Below are 26,831 nucleotides of genomic sequence, written 5' to 3'. Positions count from 1 at the left end.
AGGTGCCTGCCACAACGCCCAGTGATTGTTAGAGATGGGGTCTCGCTCTAACTCAGGCTGGTCTCAAATGTAATTCATACTTTCAGTAGTTTCAGCTTAAGAAATCAAAAAATCAGAATGTCACATAACCCATGTCCCTGAAATATCAGAAACTGTGAATAATTAGTTACAATGTTTTTTTTTTTTTTAAAAATTGTCAATGCTGATTTTATTTCAAGTCATTGGGGGAAAGGTTACAATTAGCATGATGGAGCCTTAGATAAACCTCACTGGCTACAATACTGCCACTACACAAATTTTAAGATTGGTTTTTTTTTTTTTTTTTGGTAGTTTTTGGCCGGGGCTGGGTTTGAACCTGCCACCTCGGGCATATGGGACCAGACCCCTTCTCCTTTGAGCCACAGGTGCCGCCCAGTTACAATGTTAAATCTACAAAATTATGAATGCATGTCTCCATCAGATGAGCTCTTTGGCCATGTTTCTCCCTTGAAAGGATTTTCTAAATTTCTTATGGGTACTGAGCTTGAGAATAGTAAGAATTATGGCTGATGAAAAAAAAAAAGAAAAAAGTTCCACTTAAGGACATATTAACAGCTCTCCTGAATGATGGACCATGAGCCTTATAAGAGTGACTTGATGCCATTCATAGAAGAGCATTTTTTTCCAACAACAATTTTTCTGTCTTTTCAAGGTTCTCATACAAAGCTACTGTTCTTAAAAATTGTAGCAGCATTTCAGCCACTGTCCTCTTTTTCCTGTTCTGAAGAGAGGTCTTATAGAGCAAAAGGTCAAGCTATGATAGTTTCTGTGATTCAGCTTGCTGAGGCCTTGGCCTTTCTGGGAGGTGCTAATGTTGGTGGCATGGTTTGGTGTGATGAAGATACATTGCCTGAGCTCAAGTCTCAGCTTTTCATTTAGCAGATGGATGATCTTGGACACCAAGCTGTTATTGAATGGTGCCTCAGTTTCCTCATCTGTAAAATGGGGACAATAATAGTACCATCTCATTAAGGTTGTTGGAAGATAAATGAGAAATTGGTGTGAACTGCTGAGTAGTCTCTGACACACAGGTAATACCCTGGAAATGGTTGACAGCAAAAACAAAACCCCACTACTATCTTCTGTTTTGCCTTGCTCCATCTCAATTTTGTTTCACTTACATAATGGAACTTCCTTAGTTGTTCTTGAAAAGCATGTTAATGAAATGTAAAGGTAACAGATTTTTGCTAACATCTTTGCTGAGAGAATAAGGGATAAATGGGGCTAGAAGCGTGCATCAGTATATTTGAAGAGAGTAGCTGGATAGGAAGAGTTTAAAGGTGGCGCTTCTGAATTCCACTATAAGCTTATAGCCTGAAAACGAGCCCATCTTCTTCAGGTGAGCCCCCTGGTTAGATTACCATGCACAACCGCTAGACCAGGTAGGTGGTCATAAAAGAAGGGCACGAAAAGGTATTAAGTGTCTATTAAGTGTTGGACATTGTATAAGTAATACTACATCTATCACCTCATTTAATCCTTACAGCAACTCATTTCTAGGTAAAGAAATTGAGCCTCAAGAAGCTTAAATAACTTGCTGAGGGTTAAGTGGATCAGCCCAGATTTAAATCCTGGACTCAGAAGTTTGTCCTCTAGTGGGAGTTCCTTTGGCAAAATCCCCTAATCTCTCTGCTTTGGGCATTTCAATATTGATAAATTTACTTTCCGGTATTAAGCTTACGAGCAAGTGGTCCACAACATGAGATGGTGATGATGCAGCAAAGTCAAGGGGTCACATATGACAAAGTAACCTAGGAAAAGCAACAAGACTCTGAACTGTATTGAACAGTGAAGGCTGGCAAATGACAGGTATTTATAATAGAAACCTCAGAGATAAGCCACGACCCCACTGCCAGCGACAACCAGGCTCAACCAGCTAGAGATGAAGAAAACAGATGTGAAAAGCGACAAGACTTTCAGCAGTCTGGACAGCATCCTTTGCATCATGTATGTTTCCTGTGTTACCCTTCCCCACCCAGATACACACACAAGGGCAAAGAAAAAACAACTTTACAGAAAATATTAGCAAAAAGGCCTGGCAGTATGTGGATATATCAAAAACATCAGAATGAAGTTAGGGTATTACAGGACTTGGGTATCATCCCTCCCTGATGCCCATCCCTCATGAGGGCAGGGGCTTTTTCTGTTTCACTCAATCCCATATCCTAGGCACTTAGAGTAGTGCCTGGCACAGACAAAGGGCAAACATAGATCTGTTGACTGAACCCTCAATGTTTGTTTCTTCTTGCTGATTTGTATTTTCTCTGGTGACAGTGAATGATATTTCATCTGTACCCAAAGGCCATCATGCTACATGCATATAATTTACATCTTCAATAAACAGATGACATTGAATTTGGTCCTGTTGCTTACGTGCTGCAGACAACTGGCTGGTCTCATTAGACAAATGGATATGGTTAGACTATAATCTAAAAACTGTAAGAGCAGAGAAACAATTTAGGTAGGCAATTGGGGACTGAAATAATTATGTGCTATGCTTAATTATAGGGTAGTTTGAATTTTTCATGTGTATTTGTTTTTTGGGTCTCTTTTTGATTTTTTTTTTTTAAATAAGAAGGTCTAGAGACTAATATAAAAAAATCCTGTGTGCCTACCACCCAATGCCATGTCCATTTGAAGATTCTGCTCCTGCTGTTAATGTTGTCAATGAGTACTCTGACCATATAATTTATCATCCAAGCTGGAACACTTTTAAAAGTGCAAGGGCACTGTTAATTTTGTAGGAACAAGCATAAAATGGGACCATTCTAAGCTAACCAGGAGATATACCCTCCCTATCTAGGCATGGCTAAGAGGATGCAGGCATTGATGTAACTTCATCTGTTTATGCCTCACAGTGCTTCCTTTGGTTTGCAGCCCCATCACTGCCGATAAAACCTGGAATATTGCACATGATACTATCTTGTCATCATAAAGGCCACCAGGAAACTAATTTGGAAAAACCCCTTTTGTCTCTAACAACTTCCAACCACACTACCCTCCCACCAGTTCAGTTTCCTTCCGTGGCAAGTCTCCGATGTTTTATCGGATTCAGCTATCCTGCAGCTCAGTTTTGCTTGCTACTTCAGAGGTAGAGGGCCTCCACAGGACTCTCAGAACATTTCGTCTACCTCCCCTGAGCACACCAGAACTACTGAAATTGACAGATGGCTTCCATTCCTGTCTCACTGACGCGTGGCTTCTGGAAGTGGACTGCTCAGCCAGGAGCAAAGACTGCTTTCATGTCCAAAGATGTCACTCTGGATGATTCTATCTTGCTTTAATACTGACAGTGGATGGCTGACTTGGCTAATGAAAATTTTCAAGGCTCACAAATGTGAAGTCTCTGATGTGTCTCAGAAACCAGGCAGGTAGGAGGCCAGAGCTTTTTTGCTTTGTTGAGAATTAGAGGTCATGCTGATGAATTCTTCTGCATCTCATCACCAATATGGCAGTGACCCACTTACTCAACATGTATTAAGTGTCTATACTATGCTTGGCATTATGTAAGCCCTGGGGAAGTAAAGGACATTAAGACATATAATTTTACCCTCAAGAAACTTAGACTATAGCTGAGAAACTTCAGGCAGGGTCTTGGAATTGGTGAGCTTAGACAAATCACAGAGTTAAGTATATTACAGTGCTATGATAGGAGTAAGTACAGGGTGCAGTGGGGGTACAAGGGGTCTAGTATGTCATTGTGTAGGGTGTGTGTGTGTGTTGGTAAGGGAATGTAGGGATGAGAGTCCACAGGAGCCTGTGTGTAACAGTGGGGAGCACGCAATGAAATACAAAGTTGGATAGGAGATGGGGCAGATGAGGGAGGAACTTCATTCATCCACTCAACAAAATTTATTAGTACCTGTTAGCAAACCTTAAGCCACGTGAACAAGACAGATACGGTTCTTCTCTCACAGAACATGTAAACTAAGGAGATGAAAAAAGTACAAATAAAAAACTAAGGGAGATGAAGACAAGCAACGAGGAAGTTACAAAATCTTTGTGGACTTCTATGATGGGAGAAGTGCCGGGCATTAAAGGAAGGGCACCCACACTGGCCTTGGGATCATCAGGGAAGGCTTCTAGGAGGAACTGACCTCTTCGTTAGGACCTAAGAATGAGGAGAATTATGGGCAGAGGCTTGGCCAGGGGTGTGTAAGTGAAGCAAAGGGTATTTTATGCAGAAACTATGGCAGGGGCAAAATTTCAGAGGTACAAAAAGGATGTCTGGGGAAATAGAAATATTTTAAGAGGAAAGTCAGAGAGGCAGGTAAGGGCTAAATCACACAAGGTCTTGTTTGTTGAACTTGAAAGACAGATTTTTGTCCTGCAGGCAAGTGGGAACCAGTGAAAGTTTTCAGACAGGGGACAAGATGATCACAATTGCATATTGGGGGTGATGGCTCTGCCTGCAGTGTAGGAGCTGGATTGAGAGGAGTAAAGAGTGGAGGCAGGGAGATGGAACAAAACACTAGTGCACTAACTAGTTCATTGGTGAAAAGGTCTGAACCACAGTAGCATATGAGCTTGAAGGAAAAAAAGGGGTTAAGTCTCTACCTTTTTATAGATCTGGACATCTGAGCCCAGGGAGTAAGCCAGGTAGTAGAACTGGATGCCCCGCGATCCTGATTAAATATTTGTGCTGCATTTCCCAGGGCTGGGTCATAATGTGCTATCATTTGTAGAGTTATAGATGTGCAGATTTAGCTTATGTGTGGCTTTTCACTTTTCTGTATGTACACTTCTAAAATGCAGTCATAGACCATACAAGTGTAGAAGTTCCTGGCCAATTGCTTTAAGTTCCTCTGTAGCAGATGTGGTTGGCACTCTGTTCATATCCTCTAGCCCTTATCTCTTGAGAGCACACCTGCCCGACTTCAAATGCCAGCACCCACACTTCTTTGTCAGAGAGCCTACTTTGCCATCTGCTTGGCAGGACAGAAGTGCTGGAGAATTAACACCTCTTGGGAGCATCCCTCAACCAATGACAGATGGAGTTGGCCTATAAATACCCAGCTCCCTCCCAATGGGTGGGATCACTTTGAGGTGAGTATATTTTAAACTGGTTCCCAGAGCATCCCCAGTGAGACTGTGTTCCAATTGCCCACAACAGTGGTCTGCTTAACTATGCACCCTTTTAGGCTCCATCTCCTTTCTGTCTCACCCCCCTATTCCCCTTTAGTTCCCAAATAAATTGTTTTTTACTTGATTTCTTATTTCAGGGTTGGCTTCTGGGGAACCCAAATTAAGACAATGTACAATAATGCTCAAAGTCTCCTAGTGTCCTCAAAACATCCAACCATTCTAAAACCAACTTCCCAATGTCCTGTGTATTCAAATGTGATTATGTGGAAATAAAACTTAACCCTTAGGGAGTAAAGTTAGGATTTTGTGAGCTTCTCTTCATACTAAGTCTTTTGATGGAGAACACATTTTTCTGATGATGCACACAGTGGGTATGCAATAAAAAGTTCTCCAGGAGGCCCTGATAAGTTTATGAATATAGATAGCCTGATGCTACCAACTGCATTTCCCCCTCATTTGGAACACAGTCCATTGTTTTCATTAACGCTTAAAGCTAATCATATGTTGGGTCCAGAGTATACTGATGACAAGAATGCACATAACTCCTCAAGAAGGGCTTAGGCCTGCATCCTGCCAGGAATGGAGAACTGTGAGATGACATGATCTCTCATTTTTCTTCCTGCTATAATAAGGGAAGCAGGCATTTCTTTGGCTTTTACTTTATTTGAATAAAAGCTCAAGAGACATAGTTAGAAGCCTGTTAGAAGCCTCTTTGCATCCTCCTGGAACATCTCAGCAGGTAAGGTCTCAGGCTTCAGTGTTCTCTGTTGACAGCAAATGCTGGAATAGTGCCCAAGTTGGACGAGAGGCCCTATCTTTACATTTTTGGATTTCTGCTGTTGTGGCAGTAGGTGTGTGGGAGAGACAGCTGATGTGTTCACTGGATTCCTTCCCAGGCAGTGATGTGCCTGGGGAGTATGTGCTGATGGAGACAAATTCTCCATGCATTGGCTCTGCTGCCAGTACAGGTGTTGAAAGTCTCCATGATGGCAGTGTGTTGGATGTCAGTAAAACTGTGCTGATTTGTCTGCCAAGATTCAGGCTGCCTCTCTTCTCACAGGTACTGCCCATTGTTGGATGCTCTGCACTGCTAGAATGGTAGTCTAACTCTTGCGCCTTACTAACAGGGTCACTGAATAGCATGTGTGTGTGTATGCCTACTCTTCATTCTTATGGTATAATATATATACACACACAGTAAAACTGCTGTAGGCTGACCACCCAAAGGACTGTAACAAACTGGTCAACATACAGAGGTGGTCAACATAAGAAACTAGGTCTGTTGTACTGATACGTACATGTGGTGCATGTCTGGTCTATGGAAGTTAGGTCAACTTAAGGAGATGGTCAGTGTAGGGAGGTGGTCAGCTATGGAGGTTCTACTGTATATATTATAAAGTGTACAAATATTAGGCATACAGTTTACTGAGTTTGTGTATGTATATACCCATGAACTTTGGTCAGATTAAGACATAGAATATATCTACAGCATCCAGAAGGTCTCCTATCCTTTCCTAGTCAATACCCCCACCACCCCCAGAAGAAAGCTATTCTGACTCTATCAGCGTCAATTAGTTTTGCTTGTTCCTGTGCTTCCTATAAATGGAATTATGTGGTATGTACTTTTGTGTCTGCTATCTTTAATTCAAGCAATGGCCTGTGCAATTCATGTTGTTGTGTCTGTCAGTGGTTGGTTATTTTTATTTATTTTTGCTGTATAATATTCCATTGTGTGAAGATACTACAATTTATTTTTCCATTCTCCTGCTGATGGGCCTTTTGGAGTTATTTCTAGTTTGGGGGTTTTATAAATAAAAATGGCTATAGACATTCCGATTCCTTCTTTGGTGGACATACACATTCATTTCTCCCAGGTATATACAGCAGCATGTTAGTGAGTGTTTAACCATCTGTTCTCTAACAAAAATAGTTCTGATTTATAAGTGTTTGTAAACACCTTCACCACAGCCAATTTCAAGCTACTGAGGGGATATGAGTTGGGAAGAGATGTGCCCAATCATCTTTCAAGGAGTCAGCAGGAGCTAGCCCCAGCTATATATACCAATGGGTATATAGACCCGAAGGGTGGAATTTCAGGATCATAGAGTAGGTATATATTTAAGTTTTCCAAAGTGATTGTACAATTTATAGTTCCACTAGCAATGTATGAGAGTTCTGGTTGGCCCATATCCCCAGCAACAATTGGTATTATCAGTCTTTTTACTTTTTATCATTCTGGTGGTTGAACACTGCTATCTCTTTTTGGTTTTAATTGGCATTTCCATGATTATTGAAACTAAGCATCTTTAAACATGCTCATTGGCCCTGTTGCTATCCTCTTTGCCAAAGTGCCTATCCAAGTCTTTTGCTCCTTTGGATATTAAGCTGTACTGTCTTTGAGACTAACTATAAACACTGCAATTGAGAAGAGCTCCAGAGGCAGCCTGGTATGCTATAAAGAGCCTGACACTGGAGTCATACAGATCTGTGTTCACATCCAACTGAGTCACTTCCTGATGACCTTGAGCAAATCACCTTTCTGGGGCCTCAGTTCCCCCATCATCAAAACGGGATTACTGTATTGTAGTGTTGTTGATTCTTGAATGAGACAATGTAGATAAAATGCCTGGAAGAAAAGCCCATCACAGGTGCCCAGCACTCTTCTGTGTACTAAGAAACCTTTCCTCGACTCAATCAGAAAATGTAGTTGGCACCTTTACCCAGGTGTGACGTGCATGATGGTTTTAATTCACTACCCCAAATCCCATCTTCTTCCTGGCCTTCTAGTGGAGTTACTGTCACAGAGCAGCTGCCTTTCCCATGATGTGAGGACTGTATTATTTATGAGAAGCTGCACTTCTCTTTTTGCGGGAGGTACGATGGCAAGGTTTACCAGATACGATATTCTGCTATGATGTATTTGATGTGAAGCAGGAAGGATCTCCAGGGCACTTTGTAGAACTCTGTACTATATTTTTGGGGAGAGGCTGTTGCAAATCAACACTAACAAGAAACAGAGGCTGTTTGAGAAAGGGCTGCATAGTGAGCAGCCAAGTTGCAGTCCCCCACTGCCTCTCCTAAGAGTTTGGACTTGTGGGGAATGATGGGCTCAGCTGAGGTGTCACCTCCTCCAGGAAGCTGCCCTGGAAATACAGATTAGCCCCTGATCCCCTGCGTGTGCACACATCTGTTTCATCACTTGCCATATTAGAATGGCATCTTCTTTCAGCATTTTGAGAGAAGGAACTGAGTCTTGTTCTTTGTTATATCCCCATTGCCAGCACAGTGCACGCAAAGAGTAGGCACACAAAACTCAAGATAGAAACGTTCTGGACATGCCAACATACTCTTGTACAATCTTCTTGGCATCACCAGTATGCATTAAACAGCTTCCCCTGGAATGTCCTGAAACCTAGTTAAATACTGAGAAGTGATTAAAACAAAAGAACTAGTTAGTTCTCAGAGACTCAGGGAATAAAAAAGCAAAACGAGCAAACCAAAAAAGCAAACAAACAGGAGGAACCAGAACATGTAGGAATAGATGATTGTTAAAATGGGTAAAATGGACTTTTACGCCTATAAAAGTAAAAATATTGTAGCAATTTTAAAAACAAAACAAAAAACTATAACAATGCTTTTCTGGCCCAGCTCTCAAGGGCATACACAGGCAGATAGTAACATATGCTTTTCTAGAAAGAACAGCATATTAGAATTAGGAATGAAGGTATGTAAAGATTCTCAGTCTATCATTTCTTTTCTCCTTTTCCAGGCTGAAGTAGCTGTATAAGAATCAGTAAAAACTAAGATCTGAAACTAAGTTTGGATTTGTTTCAGAAATGGATGAGCTTAGGTGTTACTCTGCTACCTTATAAATTACATAGCTAGGGAGAAAGCTGAGGCCTAATGTAATCGAAGAACATGGAACAGCAGTATTTCTCTAAATGGCACCTTAATATTTTCCATCTTAAAATTGTTAACATCTGTGATGGGCTTATTATATATTATGAGATGCTTATGCATAATGGGTACTCGCAGCCTTTGTAACGTCTTTAAGTCAAAGAAAAAAGCGGGAGCAAAAAGGGCCTTAAAGGGGAAAACTGAAATGCTAAAGAGCAGAACATTTTGAAGTGGAAACATTTTCACGGTGCTTTGTACACAGCTTTATAAAGAGTGATCCCAATAGACAGAAAACAGCTTTCAGTAGGGAAACCTCAGATGGTTTTTATGAGGTGGAGAATGGTGGTTTTGGCAGAGCACCCAGTAAAAGACAGTTTTTTTCAGCCATTGGCCACTTCCCACTTGTGAGGGTACGTGCTCTCAGAACGCCTTCCATGGAATCTAGGGGTCTCTTAGCAGTGAGTGCTGAGGCAGCTTTGCTGCACCTGCTGCCCTGCAGCCCTGGGCGAAGGGAGAAGAAACAGCCACGCTCTGAACTGGCATTTGGCTGGTTTCCAACCCTCCTCCCCAGCCTCGCAGGAGCAAAAACCAACCAAGGCAAACAGAGACTTTAGTGGAGGAAGATGGGAACACGTGGGAGACAAGTTGGGAAGGGCTTCCCAGATACCCAGAGTGGCTAACAGCAGTTAAAACAAAGAATTTCATCTTGTTCCTGACCCATTCTAGCCCAGTCTCCTGAAGCTTTCCTTGTATATACTTCAAAATTTGGGATTGATAATAAAGCTGTGCGTGCCTTTCTTTAAGTAAGCTGAGGTTATGTTTAGATGGCACAAACAATTGAACTGTTTTATTTCCTTTTAAAGATATATTTGTTTAGATAGGCCATGGGAAGATAGCTAGGCGGGAAGGATTACGGCTTTACACATTTTAACTCAAAGTTTTGTGATTTTTCTTACCATAAAACAAATGGAAGAGGAAGAACTGTCTTCCTGATTTTTCCTGCCTGTGCCTTTGCTGTCTCCTCCTCATCCCAGGCTGGTTACTGACGCCCTTGGATCACCCTGTGAGGCTTGCTCTGCACTTCTCCCCCCCTCAGCCCGAGCCTTCGATCCAGCCCCTCACATTTCTGCCCGTTTCAACCACCTGTGGAACTTTACAAACTCATATGCCTGGGTCCACTGTCACACCATTAAATCAGAATCTTTTGGCGAGGGCTTAGCCATCTGTATTTTAAAAAGCTTCCCGGGAGACTATAACACACAGCCGAGGTTGACAATCCTTGCATTATTCATCAAATCTTGTCAATTTCACCTCCAGAATCTCTCAAATTCACCCTCTCCTGCTCCATTTCCATTGCTCTTGATTTGGTTTTAGCCCTTAGAATCTGTCTAGATGACAGAAATGGTGTCCTAACTTACTTCTTTTTTTGCTTTTAGTCTACCCTCCATACTGCCACCAGATTTATTTTGTTGAAACAAATTCAAACTCGTCTTCCCTTGGCTTTAAATCTTCCAATGGCTCTCCTCTGAAGGAATGATGGGGCCTGTTTACTTCTTAGATGATGATGGAAAACAGATGCTTCTCATCCTAGGCAGGCTCTCTATTAGCTGAAAATGTTTTCTTTTTAACTTTTTATTTTAAAATAATTTAAGACTCCAGAGAAGTGGCAAGTATAGTTCAGAGCTCCCATGTATGCCTCACCCAGCTTCCGCCAATGATAACACGCTGCATAACTATAGTACAGTATCAAAACCACAAAACTGACTTTGGTACAATACTATTAACGATAGGCCTTATTTGCATTTCACCAGTTTTTACAAACACTCCTTTTTATTGATGCATGTAGACTACAGTGAGATTTTATCACATGAACTTAATGCAATTTTTTAATGATCTCTTTTTCTATCTAGCAATGGTTCTCGACACTGATTGCACATTAGAATGACCTAAGGAAGCTTCAAAAAGGTGCCCATGTTTGGACCCCATTCTAGACCATGCTTTCATTCAGCACTTCTCAGACTTAACCAACCGAGGATCTTGTTAAAATGCAGATTCTGATTTAGTAGGTCTGAGTGGAGCCTGAGAGCCTGCAATTCTAAAAAGATCCTAAAAAGATATGGCTGACGCTACCAGTTTGTGGACTCCCATTTGGAGTAGGCCATCCTGGTTTTAGACCACTGAAATGAGAATTTATGGGTTTGAGGCCTGGACATGGTATGTTTGAGTTACTCTGGTAATTTTAATATGTAGCCATCCTTGAGAACCACTGAAATATGTGATGGAGTTTGAAGGTTCTGTGGTCCTTGGAGGTCACACCATCTCAACCTTTATTTTAAACCATTCTAGGTCATTCTAGTCTCCTCTTGTGAGCTATTCAAATGTCAAATAACTCTTGGAGTTAACAAGCATTAACTTCCTTATAATCCTGCCTTCCTTATAATCCATAGCCTTCTTTGAAATGTTAATATATCCTGTGTGAACTCTCAATTTGCCTCACTTCAGTTTCTTCTCTATACTTTTCCCACCTTGAGACAAATGGGAAGAAAAAAATGTCCCTTTGTTGTCATATTCAAATGCCAAAAAAGAGATTGTTTCTATATCAATACCTAGTCTCTTCTCAGTCCCTGGCAAGTGGTCACTAGGCCCACAGATATTAGAAAGTTCTTTCTTTAGCATTTGATAAGATTCATTTTCAGCTGTTGACCTTGGTTTCTGTCTTAAAAAGGAAAACCCAAGCCATCAGATGGAAATGATCTTCAACTTGCTGCCACTATATAAATAACCTCTATGTCAGCAGTTCTCAACCTGTTGGTCGCGACCCCTTGTAACAATGAAAATACATTGCGGCATTAGGAAGGTTGAGAACCACTGCTCTGTCTGTTTCCATCTTCCCCCTCCTGTGAAAAATCAAGGCCATGACTGACTCTCCCTTTCTCTGAGGTCAATTGCTGTCATTGAGTTCTGGCTTTCCTCTCCTCCTTCCTAGTATTAGTTTATCTATTCTTCTCTCATGTCCTCAAATTATTGCTACTCTTTCCCATTGGCTTTTTTATTTTAATATACTTATTTCTCTCCCATATTTTTTTAAAGGCTTCATTAACTCTGTGTCTCTTCCAACTTCTGCCACATTTCCTATTCTTTAGGGACTTTTATGTTTGTTGTCTCTAACTACACTTCAAAGAGTAAATTCATCTTGTTAACTTTATTTCCTCACCTTCCACTACAGTTTAGATTCTATCCTAGTAGTTAACCAAAACTCAAGAATGACCTCTAAGAAGATATATCCAGTGGCTACTTTTAAATCCTCATCTTCTTAAGCTCTGAGCAGATACAGTTATGTCAATAGTACATATGCATGAATGTATTCATGATCTATGTGTATTTGACTTAATAAATTAAAAAAAAGTCAAAGGAATGCTTGAAAATGTCTGTCAGGGTTAAGCATGTTGAAATCTTCATGGGAATTAAGGCATGGACATGGTTTCTTCCCTGCTGCATTCCCTAATATGTGCCTGGCAGACAAAGGTGCTGAGTAAATATCTATAGTTTGACTGAAACCCTTCCTCTCTTCCATATTGCAATTTATGATTTGACTCTCTTCTTTCCTCTGACCTCTTAACCTAGCTTTATCATTGTCCTACCTGACACCTTTACTTTGGTCTATTTGTACATTTGGTATTGGTTTGGACTATGTCTCTGGTTTTTCTGATCTTGTCACGTTAGAATGAATTCTTCATGGGCAAAGAAGAATTTGCCACCTTGACTTGTCCTCTTTATGGTGACCAAGTTCTAATTCACATTAACACCTCACCTCTCTTTCAAACTCCACATCTGAATTTCCATATGCCTCCTAAAGATTTGCAAATGAACAGAAGAACACATTTCAGGATTCAAATCTTATCCTCCAAAATTTGTTCTTCTGCCTGTTTCCCGTAATGGTTAACAGCATCATTCTCTTTCTACACAGCCAGATGAGAAATTTCTATACCCACGTCACCCTTTTCCCTTTGTTTACTACCACATCCAAAGACCCTCAAATCCTATTGATTCCATCTCCCTGATTTGGAGCTAGTATTTATAGTGTATGTTCTGAAGCACATTAGTTCCTTGGAATGTTAATAGGGGTCAGCAAAGAAGTAAAAAATATCCGTATCAAATGGATTTGAGAAATGCTGCACTGAATAGAGTTAAATAGGTTTCTTTACAGAAGAACTTTTTACAGCATTTAGTATTATAATTTGCATTCAATATGGGGATCTGATAATGGGGATACCACATGTATTATGTGCCAAAGGCCATAGAGCTTAATATATATATATATTTTTTGCAGCACCAAAAGGACTTTTCCCAGAGGACGTTTTGGAAAATGTGATTCAGTCTATCTCCTTCCTTCTTCTTCAGTTGTCCTATTCCAAATCTTTTGCTTACAGGCTTAGAGGTCTCCTATCTCAAATATCTTGCTTCTCCAATTTAATCTCTATGCTTCTGTAAAAACTCTTCTTATAAAAGTTTGATTAGGAATCTTTCCAAAATAGTAGACATCCTTTCCCTTACTGTGTCTAGGTCATCTATATCCTTACTTATTTTTTGCTTGCTTACTCTATCAATTACTGACAGAGGAATGTTGGATCAACTATAATAGTAGATTTGTCTATTTCTCCTTTCAGATTTGTCAGTTCTTGCCTTGTGTATTTTGATGCTCTGTTGTTAGGTACATACATGTTCAGGATTGTTGTATCTTCTTGGAGAATTGATCCCTTTTTGTAATGCTCCCTCTTTATTTTTGATAATTTACCTTGTTCTGAAGTTAGCTTTGTCTGAAATTAATATAGCTACTCCAGCTTTCTTTTGGTTAGTAGTATTAGCATGGGATATCCTTTTTCCATTCCTTCACTTTTAATTCATATGAGTCTTTATACTTAAGGGGTGTTTTTTATAGACAAGTTAAAGTGTTGGGTCCTGTTTTTTGTAATCAACTCTGACAATCTCTTTTACTTTGTATATTTATAACATTAACATTTAAAGGGATTATTGTTACAATTGAATTAATATCTACCATAGTGGTAACTGTTCTCTATTTTTTTTAAATTTGGTTTTCTTCCTCCACTCCCTTTTCTGCTTTCTCTTATTTTAATTAGATTTTATTATCCTCTCTTAATACATCAATTATACCTCTTTTAAAAAAATTTAGTGGTTGACCTAGCACTTACAATATACATTTCTACCTAATCTAATTTCACCTTAAAATAATACTATCTTGCTTTACATGTAGTACAGTTAAGTTACAACAGAATATTCAGAATTTCTTCCTCATATCGCTTGTGGCATGGCTGCCACCCATTTCACTTATCTATAATTACACTGTTACTATTACTGATTCAAATGAACAGTTACCTTTTAGATTAATTAAGAATAAGAAAAATAGAAATATTTTACCTTCATTTATTCTACCTCCAACATTCTTTATGTAGATCTGAGTTTATGACATATATAATTTGCCTTCTTCCTGAACAACTTCTTTTTAACATTTCTTGCAGGATAGGTTTGCTGATGATGAATTCTCTTTGGTTTTTACCTGAGAAAGTCTTTACATCTTATCATTCTTTAACAAGTGTTTTAAGTACTTTTTTTTCTTTAACAAAATCATGGAAATGGGGCCATATCTTAGAAACACAGCATGTAGCTCCTACCTGTGCCTGCAGTACCTTCTGGCTTGCTTTAAAGGAAGTTTCTGCAAAGGCAAATGGAGGATGACCTGTGTGGGGAGTCCTTGGAAGAAAGGAAGCTCTGGCAATCTAGCATATGGTGATTATTAACAAAATTCACTCTGTGTGTGTGTGTACTGGGGGGATATCTCACTTTTTCCATCTCAGGGTGTCCTTTCCTCATCTTATCCCCTTTCTCCTGAACTCAAAAACCTGGAGATAAGCAGTGGAGCAGGCCCTTCTGTCTAATATACCTGCTTTATACAGTAAACTTCAAATATGCTATTATAGCAAAATTAACTGCAGAACAAATAACTTTTGCACCCTATTTGTATCTGTTGGCCAGCTTCTACAGGGAGAGACTATATTTCTTTTTTGAGATAGAGTCTCACTATGTTGCCCTTGGTAGAGTGCTGTAGTATAACAGCTCACAGCAACCTCAAACTCTTGGGCTTAAGCGATACACTTGTCTCAGCCTCCGAAATAGCTTGGACTACAGGTGCCCACCACAGCGCTTGGCTATTTTTTTTGTTGTTGTAGTTGTCATTGCTGTTTTAGCAGGCCCAGGCTGGGTTTGAACCTACAAGCTCCGGTGTATGTGGCTGGTGCTTTAACCATTGAGGTACAGGTGCCAAGCCAAGACTGCATTTTTTTTTAATTAGTCCTGGCAGCTAATTACTAGGATGCTTTATAGCAGTGGCTCTCAAATTATGGTTCCTGGGCTAGCAAGAACAGCATCACCTTGGCAACCTGTTAGAAATGCAAATTTTCAGGCTCTATCCCAGACCTACTGACTCAGAAACTCTGGGGGTGGAGCCCACAGTCTGTGTTTGAAGAAGCCCTCCAGGAACTATCCTTTCAAGTTAGCTTATAGAGACAATTAAATAGCACTGCATAATTAGTCCAGATACACAAAGGTTCTTCAAGGTTCCTCAGGCCCACTAATCTACTACTCCACTGAAAGTCTGGTCTGCAGACCAATAGTATCAGCATCCCTGGGAGCTTGTTAGAAGTACAGAATCTCAGGGCTGCTGCCCCAGTCCCCCTGAATCACGATTTGCATGTTAATAAAAATTCCCAGGGAATCCAGAGCTACAGTCAAGTTTGAGAAGCACTGCTAACCTTTACTTACACTGAGGTTAGTTTTGTTTGAAGAGATTAGGTATAGAGAACTAGGTAGGTAGAGGAATTGTCTTTGGTAGATTTGATGCAGAGCCTAAATGATCATAAATATCTCATAGGAACCTATAAAAAGAAATTTTGTAAAGGGATGAATGGGGAAGCACATTGATCTAAATGATCCAAATCCCCCATCAGCAAAATTTTACATTTCAATTTCAAAGGGCTTTACAGTTATCACTTTGCCTGGTTCTCCTGATCTGATGGCACTCTTCCCTGTCAAGTATTTGCAGATCTACTTATGTGGGCAAGATTTCTCAGGAAACACTGTAGTAATGTAAATTAAGTAAGAGAAGAGAATTGTTAACCCTCTTACTTAAATTGCTGGAGAATCCCTTTTTGGTATGCTCTGCTGTGGATGTGCTGAATAGAATCTTGAAACCAGAGCCCTCAGTATCCCAGAACTTTTAATTCCAAAGGTACCTCTCTGGGCAGAAAGGGAAGGCTTCCTTTCTGTGTGAAATTTTCCTACAGAAAGGAAGCCTTCCTTTTCTGCCCAGAGGAGCAACCTTGGCGAGCTGGAAAGCAAGCACCCATCCTCATCCACAACTCTGCTTGCCTAAGAACTTTCCACAAGAAGAGGAGCTGGATCCTCAGCAGTAGGATAAATCCAATCATCTCTACATTAAAGACCAACAAATTGCCAATCTGAGTATTGAGAATGTAGGTTGAGCACACATTATTGCCTGCTGGATCAAAGAAGAAAAAATGCCTACATGTGTATTTACTCCACAGGCAACAGTGGCTCCAAAAGAGCTGGGATACATGAGGAAATAACAGTAATTTTTGAAGTAAATAGTAACGATAACACACCTTACAGAAGGCTGTGGTTACGCAGTGCCTTCAAATACTTGATCTCATTGTGTCTTTACCTTAAGAGCGTAAAGGAGATGCTATTACAATTCAGTGCAAATGAGGATCTTGCTTCTCAAGAAAGTTAGGTGACTTGCCCAAAGTCATATGGCTAGGAAAGTAGGCACTTGAGCTTGGCTCTTCTGACTCTAAATCCAGTTATCTGTTTACAACAGGTAAATATGAGCCTTGCCACTCCAAGTGAGGTCTGCTGACCAGTAGCATTAGCATCACCTGAAAACCTGTTTAGAAATGCAGACTTGGAGGTTCCACCTCAGACCCACTGAATCTGAACTGGTAGTTTAGCAGGATGCCTAGATGATGTGTGTGTTTAAATATCTGAGAGCAATCACATTTTACTCAGTTTGACTGCTTGTCCAGGTGCTATACCACAATCAGAACAAAAACAAAAGGCAACAACTCAAACCTCACAAAACTAAGGTGCTAAACACCACAGAGATTTTGTCGAGCACTTATAAGGAGGCTGTATAGCAGAGATGTGTTTTTTTTTTTGTTTGTTTTCAGTTTTGGCTGGGGCCGGGGTTGAACCTGCCACTCCCTGGTACGTGGTGCCAGTGCCCTACTCCTTGAACCACGGCGCCGCCCCTAAGTTCACTTTTTTTCAAACAGTACTTTCTGGTACCCTCAGCTCACTCTTTAGAAGAGACAGGCTAAGTCACATCAAAATGGTGAGCTTTTGAACTTTGATGCTATGGTCAGGAGAACCACATGTCTTTGATTTTTTAAAAGTGCGTTTCATGTTTACATGTGAGTATGGGTGTGGACAATGTTTTGAGAGTTTACTTCCAGCAAATAAGGTCATGTGTAGCGTGGAGAGTTGACGTCCAAGATGCTCATTAGAAAATGCAGAGGGCTTCACTCTCCTGCATGGAAATGGGCTTCTGAATGGAGACTGAGGTTAAGTTCACACCTTCCCAAACTGTACTGGGACGAGAGAAAGTGGTAAGGTGTTTGGTTTTCTAAGAATTTTTCCTCATGTAAAATAAATGGCAAGATCTGGAAGCAGAATAGATGCTTATTGCTTATCAATGAGTTTGAAACCAAGATTTGTCAAAGATGAAAAATGATATCACTATAAAGAAGTCACATGGTCATGCTACCAGGCAAAATTATATTTGACCAAAATAAATCATTAGGGAGGGAGAGCATATTTCCTATCTCACAAGCCATCAACCAGCAACAATTTATTAGGCACCTGCTGCACACCCCACATTACACTAAGCTCCACAAGAGATGTGGCGGTGTCAGACATTGTTTTTGCCCTTGAAGAGTTCATGATCTTGCTCAAGAGAAAAGACTGCAGGACAATACAGCAAATTACATAAGAGCCTACAGTTAAGCATTAAAGAATGTGGATACAAATGAAATCAAGACAGATTTAAGGAAGAGAAGAAGGCATGAATCTGAGAAAGCCACATAAAATAGGAGGCATGTGAGTTGAACCTTAAAGAAAGGAAGGAGGGCATTTCTAGGGAGAAGAGCAACAAAAGCAGGTGTGTGAAGGTGGGGCCTATGAGGTGGGGGTCTATTGACTTTTATCATCATAAAGGAAATAGTGGTTGCATATGTGCCACTCAAATGTAGAGATCTGCCATCTAGAACCTCCTGGTGGCATCTAAGGCCTATTTGGAATCAGCTTTACCAGCATCCAGTGGTGCTTGTCAAACTCAAGAATAACTAAATGTCTATGCTGGATTATTCTGGACTGTACGCTTTATGGAGATAAGGTCATGCCCATCTTGTTAAGTGAAGGGATGACTATCTCCTAGAAATCTGAACCCTGAATCCCTAGATGTATTAACTCTGGATGAGTGTAAGACCTTTAGGGTTGATGCTCTCAGGGTTTTACCCACACAGTCTCAGATTACACTTACCTCTATATGCCAAGGTTGTTTACTATAAACATCTGTAACTCTGTGCCCAAGGTTTAAAAACAAAATTCTAGTTGTAGGGATAAAGACAGCATATGGAAATGACAGAGATTTAATGCTCCCATGTGCAGCCAGATCAACCAAGGATGCTTGGAGTTAGGGAATAAATATACGTATCCAGCTTCTTAACCCACATTTGAGATTTCTTGAAAACATGTCTCCCGTTGTTCTTCAGTGAGACTGAGCCCTGATTGCCCACAGTGGACACTTGCTTGATAAATACTCCCGACTGGCTTCCTGCTGTGCTCTATTTTACTTCCACACTCCCCTTCTGGCCTTCCTAATATCACCCCTCAGCATAACTGACTGCATTTAAATAAATCTTCATCTCTCCTGTACTTGCAGCCCATGAGTTAAACCTAAAGTGGAAGATCTAACAATGGGGATCTTTCAAAATACCAGAAACAATATTCTTTAGAGGATTTTCTTAGAGAGCAAGAAGATAAAAATAGCTTTTCTATTTCCTCTTTGCCTTCTTTTGTTCAAAATACGGATTCTGAAGTTGAAATCACAACATATTATTCAGGGCTTCCCATATGAAATAACAACTGGTGTTGATTTCCTTTTTTTCTTTTCTTGTCTTTTAAAGGTTAGAGATTACTCACCTCCCCTGCTGGTCATTAAATCAGTCTGGCAGGATTCCTCAGTAGTTCTGTGGCCTTCCGGGTATGTGGCGGTGACACAGGCAGTACTGCAGACAGGCCTGCTTGCTGTGATGTGCTACCAAGCAGGTGACTTCAAAGGTCTGCCTTAAGCCTATCTCAAGTATCACTTGGGGCTCACACTGAGCCCCAAAGTCAGGTACCAGATGGCACAGCCCACAAAGTTAAAGTTGATTAGCTCACCAGTATCTCACACTTCCCCAGCTCTGGTGCCAAAGGCTGCTGCCACCCATCAGGTAGAAAACAAGGAGCTTCTGTTAGTCTGCTTCTCCTTCTCTTACCAAGGAGTCACCCGTCCCGTGCTCAACTGTTCTATGAGGTTTTTAGGTCTGGTGAATCCTGAGAAGTTCAGTTTGGGGGTTCATTTAAAAAATAATCATCCTTCCCTAACTCAAATGTGGCATCGATCAAGATGCCACGAATCATTAGGTGTGCTTCCTCTCACACTACGGCTTTATATTTAAATTTCAGTTTAAATTAGAAGTTTAACTAAAGTTTGTCCCAAATGTGTACATGAGTAGGGAAATAAAAGATTGATTCCCTGTATCTAAATAAGATAAGTGGGGTGGGCATTGTACATACCAATCACACAAATGAAATGCGCTTATAAGTCAGACAACCCTAGAATGAGACTGTAGTTAGATTATTTGCATGCATACCTATGAAATGAAAGGAAAATGAAAACCAATCCCAATCTCAATTTAATTCTCCCCTAGTGCAACTGATGCTGCTTTCAGGCCCGGGCTCAATTTTTTCTAAGAGTTTCTGTCACTTGGATAACTCACAGAAGGGCCTGGACTGCCCAAGGCTTCATAGCACCTGTCACTAGACAAAGCACCCTGAGATGCTAAAAGCAGATTCTGGCATTAGCATCTGCAGAGATGACCTTTAAGGAGCCTTTTAAACCCAAGGTTCTTTGATTCCCTGTTCCTTGGATGCAAGCTCTTCTATTGTCATTTACACTCAGAAAAGCAGAGCTGCTGGGATAGGCACAAAGCACCTCCCCAGCCTCTGCGCAGGTCACTGCTCACTGTGGGGTCTCAGGCACGTCAGAAGAACCCTGGCTCAAGTGGGCAACTGCTACAGTTGAGGCTTCTGGAATGCCAATAATGAGCACTCTACTAATTGACAAGCCTCAAAGGCCAGTGTCACGTTAGCATAGCAGCTTTGTCATTCAAGCAGTTCAGTTGTTTGGGCTCCTCTCCAGTGGGTGGCATTTAGACCACAAGGGACAGAGCAATAGGAGACGGCACTATCACTGCATCTTGGGGAAGATTACCCTAGAAAATCTGGTCTCTGCCCAATTTCCCAAAAGAACACCACCTCAGGAGTCATAAGACTTGTCCCCAGTGAAAGTTCTATAAGATTTTTTAATGTGAACTTCTCTTTGGCATTTTTTCAATCTGACATAATCAACATAGCTAAAAAAAATTCTAAAAACAATCTCCCCCCAAACCCACATACACACAAGTGGAGAGTTTCTTTACCTTGGCACTAATAACATTTGGGTCCAGGTAATTCTTGGTTGTGGGGCTGTGCTGTGCACTACAAAATGCTCAGCAGCAACCCTGGCCACTACCCACTAAATGCTAGTAGTGCACTCCCCTCCCCAGGTGTGACAAACACAAAGGTCTCCAGGCACTGCTAGAATGTTTACTGCAGAGCACGGTCACCCCCAGTGAGACCTACTGCCTTGTGGGTTATTTTAACAGTATTAACTTCCTAAAAATTGCCCTAGTAATGGAGTTTTGGAATACAACGTGGGAACTTATAATGTAAAGAATGGCAAATATTTTAGGCTTTATGAACCACATACAGTCTCTGCTGCATAGTCTTGTTGGTTTTTCTTTTATTTTGTTTGCAATCTTTTAAAAATGTAAAAATGCATTCTGAGCTTAAAAATAGGCTGAAATTTGCTGATGCTTAGAATGTACAGGAAGAAATGATGGCAATTCTTGTAATGATTGAAAATGTTGAAACAGGCTGGGCACGGTGGCTCATGCCTGTAATCCTAGCACTCTGGGAGGCTGAAGCAGGTGGATTGCCTGAGCTCAGAAGTTCGAGACCAGCTTGAGCCAGAGCAAGACCTTGTCTCTAAAAAAAAAATGCCGGGTATTGTGGCAGGTGCCTGTAGTCCCAGCTTACTTGGGAGGCTGAGGCAAGAAAATTGCTTGAGCCCAAGAGTTTGAGGTTGCTGTGAGCTGAGAGTGACAAAGTGAGACTGTGTCTAAAAAAAAAAAAAGAAAGAAAGAAAAAGAAAAAGACAAAAAGAAAAGAAAGTGTTGAAACGGTATTTGGGAAAACTGGGATCTTGGTCCTCATGAGCTAGCTGTTATGCTGCCCTTCTTAGAAAACCTGAAGTAACTCCTAGTTAGATTTTATTTATTGTCTTTGAAACTTAATTTTTTTTTTCGGAGACAGGGTCTTGTTCTGGTTGCCCAGGCTACAAGTGCAGTAAGCTTCATAGCTCACAGCAACTGCAAGGTCCTGGGCTTAAGTGGTTCCCCTGCCTCAGGCTCTCAAGTAGATGGGAGCACATTTCACCTGCCTAATTTTTCTATTTTTTGTAAAGACAGGGTCTCACCTTTGCTCAGGCAGATCTGGAACTCCTGGCCTCAAGCAATCCTCTCCCAAAGTGCTGGGATTACAGATGTGAGCCACCCACTGTGCCTAGTCACACCTTCATTCTATTTAATGTATTTAAACATAAAAGGTTTAAATAAAATAGAGATTCAATATTTGAACAAAATAAGATTCCCTAGTAGTAAATGGAAGAATGTTTGCTTAGTGAGGCTGTGTCCTTCCTTTAGTTTGGAGTAAAACATCCTATGAGTTTCCTTTGAAGAAGACAGTGTACAAAAGAAGTGGCCCTGCCCAATTTTAAAACTGAGACATGCTTTGATATGACTTCACAGGTTATCAAGGATGGGAGCATGGTATCTTGCAAAAAAGAAGCCTAGAAACTACCTGTAAAGTTGTAAAAATAAAAGCGTCATTTGAAACATACATTTCAAAGTAGTTTCTATGGAATTTTCCTTACTCATCAAATAAATGTCCGAGTAAACCAGGGAAGGTCCATCCAACAAGTAAGTTTTGAGTGGCTACTATGTGCGTGGACTGTGTGAGGCACTGGAGTTGAATCCACCTGGACCCTGGCAATGAACAGCACTCAAACAGGAAGCAGTTACACTCAATCATCCAGAGATTTTTTTTTTCCAGTAAAATCTTCTATCTTTGTATATTGCTAATTATGAATATCTTATGCTTTACTTTCGGCATTTGGAGTTTCTATATGTGGATTTTAATTGACACCAGACAGAATCAGTCAAGAAAATGTCCTTATGATCCAATTACCACTGTTAGAACAACAGTATGGGATGGGACTTTGGTCAAACATACTTCATTTAGATAAAAAAATGTGTTTTTAAAATGTTTCCAGTAGTGTATCATATGACAGTAAATTACAGTGAAAAACACAGTAGACTCGGAATCCAAAACCCAGGGTCCCAGTTCTAGTCCTGGTCTTGTCCTTGTCCCCTCCTCCCCCCCGGACAAGTTAGTTAACTTCTAAGGATCAGGCATCTCATCTTTAAAATAAGAGCACTTTTCCCAGTTTACTGTATTTAAATATACTATATTTTATGACCTATAAAGTACCATAAAGGTGATATCATTATTGGAAGGACCGGGCTATACTGATTCTTCACTCTACACAGATGATTCTGGAAGAAATCAAGTATTGTTTTAGTCACAGCCTGGATTAGTTATCAACAGGATCTTCTTACACTTCATTTTTGGTCATCACCAAGAAACTTATCTATAAAAGCTTGTGAGGCCTCACTTTGAAATTGTCTCTGAGATGAACATCATAGATTTTCCGTTAAAGGATATAATGAGTTAAATTTAATTTTCTAGTGAAATGAAGACGTTTGAAGAGCTGCATTTACAGAGGTTCAGAAATTAATGGTTGAGCCCTTACCAGCATCATCAGGTCCCACCCACTTTTGCTTAAAACTACATCTTTGCCCTGTGGCCTTCAGAGGAAATCACTGTTAGGAAAACACATTCCCTTGCAGAGTGGGGTCAAGTTCTATACTACAGAGTACTGTAATCATATCACTTGCACAAATTTGAGAATCTCCTCCAAAGCAGATCATCTGGATTTTCAAACATAGTTTTGTTTTTTTTTTTTTTTCTGTAACACTCTCAATTACATTTTTAAAAAATCAAACTGGATTTTCATTTTTTTGTCATCATTCCCCCCTGGTCTCTTTTTGGTCAGCAAGGAGCTGACCTAATATTCCAAAAAGGATCTCCTTCAACGAGAGTGTACAACCCCAAAACATTAGGTAGAGGGAATGGGTCTACTCTTCATGCTTGAAGCAACACCCTACATAGTCCAACAAGCTATTCCCTCCAGTTTTGTAATGGGACCTGAGAAAGCCTCGACCCCTGCTTATGCTCCGTCCACTTCACTTCACTTCAAATGCCATACCATAAAACAGGCAGGGACTGTTTGGTGTTGTGTACAGTGTTAACTGTCAGTGCTATCCTTGATGCCAGTAATGAAGTAGCAGAATAACACTAGTAACGGGAGTAACAGTGACTCTTTCACTCCTGACACCTTTTGTAAAGGACAAGTCATCACCATGTCTCTAAATGGAAAAAAAAAAAAAAGAAAAAAAATGATGTGATCACTCCCACTCTTTACATTACCATGACTACTGAAGGTCCATTTTCCTGTCCCCCGGCTCCATACCTACCAAAAATAGGGGTTGGATGCAGAAAGAAAAACTGGATATATAATTTAAAATCAAAGGCAATATCCTTGGTTTCATAAGTTAAGGTTTTTATAAGCAGTATGAACTAATTTGACTAGAGAGTCATGAGCTACAAATGAGTCCAGATCACTATTAGGCTTGGTTTTGATTTTACCCAGACATCTAGAACATGAAAAACCATCCGTTTCTTAAAACAATCCAGTGATTCAACCTCTGACACAGAGGCAAAGCCAGCCTCTCCCTCTCTGTCTCTCCAGTTCCAACATTCACTTACAGTACTGTTTTCTGTCCTGAACTGATCAAAATCAAATAGGAGAAAAGGATTCCAGTTGAAAAGGGATCTGATGTGCCTGTTGATGTCTCATTAACCTTGAGAGTGAATGTAACTGTCACAGTGGCTTGATGGGGGCGGAGAAAATAGCCACTGGAAACATCGTTGGGGGGGGCAGACACGAAGAGAAACATCAGTTAATCACCTAGTAGATCATCAATCAAAAGATGGGGCATTTCCAACTGTCAGGACTGGCTAAATTATAGTTTTCTTACGCCCATGATGAATCTACTACATGTTTTCTTGGGAAGGCATTTGGAGCAGCATTTATCTGTGTGTCAAAATACAGTCACTGAAGTATTGAAAAAAAACCACTTTGATGTTGGAAGTATAATTATGAGAAAAGCAAACATCTTGGGATTAACGTTACTAAGGTTCTGCGATAAGTGAATGTGTGACGATTTGTATGCCATTAAAAATCAGGAGCCACTCAATGTAAAAAGGTCCTAATTCCACGGAGTCCCTAGTCAGATTCCCCTCATTACTAATTGCTGATTGATAACACATCAACAAACAGAGGGAGGGAAATAATAGAGGAAGATTAGTTTGTCTCTAGGGACAAATTGTAATCTGCAGAGGAAAAGAAGAGGGAAGAATTCCCCAGGTTGACTGGCAAATTCCCCTTGGGATAAGTACACTAGAAATCTAACTGGCCCCTAGTCACAAATCTGGACAGAGACCCACATAAAACTAGCACCTTCCATCCCTCTGCCCCAAGATCCCAGTTGGGACTGGTTCCATCTGCCCTCCCCAAAAGAAAACATCAAGTAAACAGGTCCCACAACCCCCAAGGGGATTCAGATGGAACATTCTCACCTATTTTTCCTTTTCTTTCCCGGGATCTCTACTTTTCCATCTCTAGTCCTCACTCCTCTGCTTTTCTTAGGAACTTCCTGAAAGTTACCACCATTAAGCTCACTTTTCACATCAAATTCTCACCTTGGTGGCTAATGGCACAACCAGTTTCTGCCAGCGTCACCCTCTAACTAGCTGCACTCAGTTTCCTGTGGTCTGTCTTCTCACCGCCATACATAGCCTCTGTTCTCACCCTCAGGCTTTGCTCCTCACCCCCACTCTCCAATGCACCCAAATAGAAGTGGATCGATCAGTTCCTCTTTCCCCAAAGTTTCTGCATTTCAGAGGAGAGGAGCTACTGTGAAAGGTGAAGTAACTGCGAATTACAGACACGATTTCCTTCCTACCCTAGAAGACAGAGATGGCTACCTCACTTCTCTGGGGAAGCAGGACCGCTCTGTTTCGACAGGGACCGCACTTCTTTCAGGGTGGGGGGCAGGTGTTTTTCTCAACATCTCGCCTCACATTCGTCTTCCCCCTCCAACCCTCAACCCCAGTACCCTTTCTCCAAACACTCCGGGGGGCCAGAGGAAGGGAGAAAAAATTGGGGACAGAGAGGGGTATCTCGGGATCCCCTTCAAGCATAGTATTTTGTTCTCAAGTATCAGGACTTTCTAGAATGTCTTCTCTTGTTCTGCTCCTTCCTGGCCCAGTTACCCAAAGCCTCCCCGCCCCCAGGTCCACTGCGACCAAAACAAGCGCACCGACCACAGCACTGGGGCCGCCGCCGCCCCAACTGTTGCAGCAGCTGCGGGGCGGCGGGGGGGACGCGACAGGGCCAGGGCCAGGGCCGGACCCGGACGCTCCCTGCCCAGGAGTCTGGGAGGCTCTGGTCGGCCGCTTTGGGGCGCGCGGTGCAGTCGGGAGCCCCTGCGGCAACCGCCTGGGATAGGAGAGGCGGCGCTCTCAGTTGGGACCCCAGCGCAGAGCCCGCCCGGCCGCTGCTGTGGCGCCGGCGGAGGCTGCCCGCACCGCCCCTCTCTCACCTTTAAGATCAGGTCGGTGTGGTGCTGGTCCAGCATGTTGGCTTTCTGGAAGGAGGTGACGATGACCCGGCCGTAGCGCCCGGGGGTTTGTAGGTCCGAGTAGAGCCGGTGCTTGGAGCGGTTGACCGGGAAGAGGCTGTTGACGAGGTTGCGCTCGATCTTGGCCAGGCTGTGTTGGGGCGCCAGCAGGTGCTCCACGCTCTCCTCGACCTGGTAGCGGCTGAAGCTGGCGCCTAGCAGGATGGAGATGAGCACTGGCGCCGAGGCGAAGAAGACCGGGTGACTGGCAATGAAGTGGCCGAGCCGGGAGAAACACGTCCTCAAGCCCCTGTGCAGAACCTGCCGCAGCATCCTAGAGCAGAGCGGGCGCGGGAGGAGGGCGAGGCGCACGCTCGGCGCGGGCTCGGGCGACGGCGGCGGCGGCGGCGGCTGGCGGCGCTTTTAATCCCGAAAAGAGGCGCTCGGGCCGCGGAGCCCATCAAGGCAGCAGCGGCGGCTGGCGGGGGT

The 26,831-nt window shown here is 41.7% G+C and overlaps 1 protein-coding gene and 1 pseudogene across 1 annotated transcript in view; both read right to left on the bottom strand.

The window, feature by feature from the left end:
* PTCHD1 (patched domain containing 1) overlaps nt 1-26,677 on the bottom strand; it is a 52,519-nt gene extending 25,842 nt beyond the window's left edge. Inside the window, exon 1 of the mRNA XM_003791909.1 lies at nt 26,325-26,677. Coding sequence (XP_003791957.1) covers nt 26,325-26,675 — 351 coding nt within the window. The 5' untranslated portion in view covers nt 26,676-26,677. The remainder of the gene's footprint in view (nt 1-26,324) is intronic.
* Nucleotides 182-299, bottom strand: LOC111725998 (annotated as a pseudogene).
* Nucleotides 26,678-26,831: the final 154 nt, after the last annotated feature.

This window comes from Otolemur garnettii, unplaced genomic scaffold, assembly GCF_000181295.1.
Source record: "Otolemur garnettii isolate 467f Iridium unplaced genomic scaffold, OtoGar3 scaffold00051, whole genome shotgun sequence".
Lineage (NCBI taxonomy): Eukaryota > Metazoa > Chordata > Mammalia > Primates > Galagidae > Otolemur > Otolemur garnettii.
Note: the sequence above shows the minus strand (reverse complement) of the source record. Positions and strands in the feature narration are given on the sequence as shown.